The 3,721-nt window shown below is 42.3% G+C and overlaps 1 protein-coding gene across 1 annotated transcript in view; it reads left to right on the top strand.

The window, feature by feature from the left end:
• The window catches only part of ARMH3 (armadillo like helical domain containing 3), a 234,991-nt gene that overhangs the window by 69,397 nt on the left and 161,873 nt on the right, over positions 1-3,721 (top strand). The window contains exon 18 of the mRNA XM_017851651.1: positions 794-876. Within this exon, the coding sequence (XP_017707140.1) occupies positions 794-876 (83 nt within the window). The remainder of the gene's footprint in view (positions 1-793; positions 877-3,721) is intronic.

Here is a 3,721-nt window from a genome sequence, read left to right on the forward strand (position 1 = left end):
CTCACTGCAAGCTCTGCCTCCCGGGTTTACGCCATTCTCCTGCCTCAGCCTCCCGAGTAGCTGGGACTACAGGCGCCCGCCACCTCGCCCGGCTAGTTTTTTGTATTTTTTAGTAGAGACGGGGTTTCACCGTGTTAGCCAGGATGGTCTCAATCTCCTGACCTCGTGATCCACCCGTCTCGGCCTCCCAAAGTGCTGGGATTACAGGCTTGAGCCACCGCACCCGGCGTTAGCTGAATTCTTAATCCCATTTCACTTGGATATTGAGCCCCAGTTTCTAAATCTACTTAATTTTAGAAACAGTAATTAAGGCTATATAATAAGCCTCTATTGACCCAAAGCTCCACAGCCTATTTAAGTCAATATCTGTCTAACTGAGCATGATGGTAAGATGAGATTGACTGACATAGCTTTAGAGCTGAGTCTCTGGTTACACAAATGTGATCCATAATTTCTTCTCTGCTTGCCTCATTGTCTAGTCTCAGAATATGATTTCCCTTTGGTGGTCTGCATTAATGCCGTGGGATGAAATATCTATATAATGAAATTTTCCATTTATCTGAATTTATTGGCAGGTCAGGGTATCCTTCTGGAGGTCAGCAGGTGAAATAATTTCTTATTACTTTACAAGTGGCAGATGGTGAACAGTGTTACACAAAGTATGTTATATAAAATAAGTGTATATGAATAAAGGTGTGGTTAGTGGATGCCATTCAGTGTGAGTGCAACGTGTACTCAGAAGCTTTTTTTCCAACTCAAAGGCAAGGAATGAATTCCATTGTAATTGATCCAGTTTTTCTCTATTCCCCTTTCAGACCTAATGGTAGAGTTTATTGTAACACACATGATGAAGGAGTTTCCTATGGATCTCTATATGTAAGTACCATGGTTCATTTAATGTGTACAAATCTATTTTAAATAATTGAATGTTAGAAAATTCATGGTCTATTGGCCAGGCGCAGTGGCTCACGCCTGTAATCCCAGCACTTTGGGAGGCTGAGGCGGGCGGATCATGAGGTCAGATCAAGACCATGGTGAAACCCTGTCTCTATTAAAAATACAAAAAATTAGCCGGGCTCAGTGGCGGGTGCCTGTAGTCCCAGCTACTCGGGAGGCTGAGGCAGGAGAATGGCGTGAACCCGGGAGGTGGAGCTTGCAGTGAGCTGAGATTGCACTACTGCGCTCCAGCCTGGGTAACAGAGCGAGACTGTCTCAAAAAAAAAAAAAAAAAAAGAAAATTAATGATCTGTGTATACTTCAAGAATTTGCATGTGGAGAAGTGTTAGGGAACATTTTCTGACCTGGATCTGTACATCTTTTCAGAAGAGTTAATAAGCACAAACCACAATTTGGATTCTGCACATATCTGCATGATCACTTCTAGGCACACTGCATGAAGAGGGAGCCGATACATGAATATAGTGATTGTAAGGGACTGTTGTAATCAAAGATATAGTACCAGCAGACCACTTAGTTGTCTCTGGGCTTTAGCATTAAAGTACTAGTACTGATTAGTTAGAAGGTTCGGACGAATTTAGAGAGAGAGCACTTCTGATCCATTCTTAGCCTACATTGTCCTGACAGCCTAGCCAGAGCCCTGTTAGCTGGGCAGATTATGTCTCCAGTGGCCTGGCCGGGAGATTTCTGCCTCCTGAGGAGATCTGATTGACCATCACAGTTTTTTGTTTTTGTTTTTTATTTATTTTTTATTTTTGAGACAGAGTCTCTGTTGCCTAGGCTGGAGTCAGTGGCATGATCTCGGCTCATTTCAACCTCTGCTTCCTGGGTTCAAGCGATTCTTCTGCCTCAGCCTCCCGAGTAGCTGGGATTACAGGTGCGCACCACCATGCCCAGCTAATTTTTGTATTTTTACGAGACATGGGGTTTCACCATCTTGGCCAGGCTGATCTCTAACTCCTGACCTCAGGTGATCTGCCCACTTCAGCCTCCCAGTGTGCTGGAACTACAGACATGAGCTACTGCACGTGGTCGACCATCACAATTCTTTATAATGAACACAACTAGAGGCAACTCAGAATCATCATACTGTCTTTTTAGTTTGTGACAGGGCCTCGCTGTGTTGCCCAGGCTGGTCTTCAACTCCTAGGCTCAAGCAGTCCTCCCACCTCAGCCTCCCAAAGTGGCTGGGACTACAGGTGTGTGCCATTACACCTAGCCATCATCATATTTTAATAAAGTTTAAACCTTAAGGTTTTCTTTCTCCTTTGCCACTTCTACATTCTGCTTCTAACACCCAAGAACAGCTGTGCCACATTAATGTGATCTCAAATATGTATATTATCTTTAGTCCTTATAAAATATCTGAATTGAGTGTGACATCAGAATTGCTACCTCCATTTTTTGGGTAAGAGAGCAATTTGGTGCACAGCAAACTGAGTAAACCCCATTCCAGTGCCAGGTCTGGGATCTAGAGGGGTATAAAGGATTTCAATCTAAATAGAGTAGACCTCTGGCTTTTTTTTTTTTTTTTTTTTTTTTGAGACGGATTCTTGCTCTGTTGCCCAGGCTGGATTGCAGTGGCATGATCTCAGCTCACTGCAACCTCTGCCTCCCGGATTCAAGTGATTCTCCTGCCTCAGCTTCCCGAGTAGCTGGGACTACAGTCACACCCCACCATGTTGGTTAATTTTTGTATTTTTTAGTAGAGACAGGGTTTTACCATGTTGGCCAGGCTGGTCTAGAACTCCTGACCTTAGATGATCTGCCTGCCTTGGCTTCCCAAAGTGCTGGGATTACCCACTGCACCCAACCTTCCAGCTTCTTAGATTGCTTATAAACTATATAGTCTTGCTTTCGTAGGTCTGAAATAATGATATAAATTTTACTTTTAGGTAAGTAGGTTACAGTTTGCGTTTTTCCATACCTTTTGGGTGTTTAGAAGTAAGTCTGGTCCTTTATTTCAATTCATAAACAATTCAAGACCATAAACAGCTGCTTTTTATAACACTTAACAGATGAGTGTTCAGCTTATTTTAGATGGGGTCTCTGAACTTCATTATCTTGGGGTTCAGATTTGTTTTTGCTATAGACTTATTTCTGGCTTGATTATTTTATATCCTAGTTTTAGGATGTGCTATTTACTTTGTAACACGTATTACTGTAGTTTCAATTTTTTCATTTTATAAGAAAGGAAACTGAGGCTCAGGAGATTAATTACTTTGCCAGGGTTGTTCTGTTAGTAAGCATCATAGCCTGGATTTGAACCCAAATTTTACTATAAATTCTGAACTGTTACCTTCCCAGTTGTATTAGTTATCTATTGCTGTGTAACAAACTACCCCAGATATAGTGGTTTAAAACAAACGTTTATCACCTCACAGTTTCTGTGGTTCAGGAATCCAGGAGAAACTTAGCTGGATAGTTTTGGCATAGGACCTCTCAAAAGGATGCTTTTTAAGGAATAAAGGTAATATGCATACTTGGGAATCACATTAACATGCCACAGCTGTTCTTGAGTGTTAAAGAGAAGCATGCAGAAGTGGCAAATAATTAAAAAAAACCCTTAAGGCTTAAACTTTATTTTTTTTTATTATTTATTTATTTATTTTTGAGACGGAGTCTTGCTCTGCCGCCCAGGCTGGAGTGCAGTGGCCGGATCTCAGCTCACTGCCTCCCAGGTTTGTGCCATTCTCCTGCCTCAGCCTCCCGAGTAGCTGGGACTACAGGCGCCCGCCTCGTCGCCTGGCTAGTTTTTTTTTTC

Source organism: Rhinopithecus bieti, unplaced genomic scaffold, assembly GCF_001698545.2.
Source record: "Rhinopithecus bieti isolate Rb0 unplaced genomic scaffold, ASM169854v2 scaffold_31787, whole genome shotgun sequence".
Taxonomy (NCBI): Eukaryota; Metazoa; Chordata; class Mammalia; order Primates; family Cercopithecidae; genus Rhinopithecus; species Rhinopithecus bieti.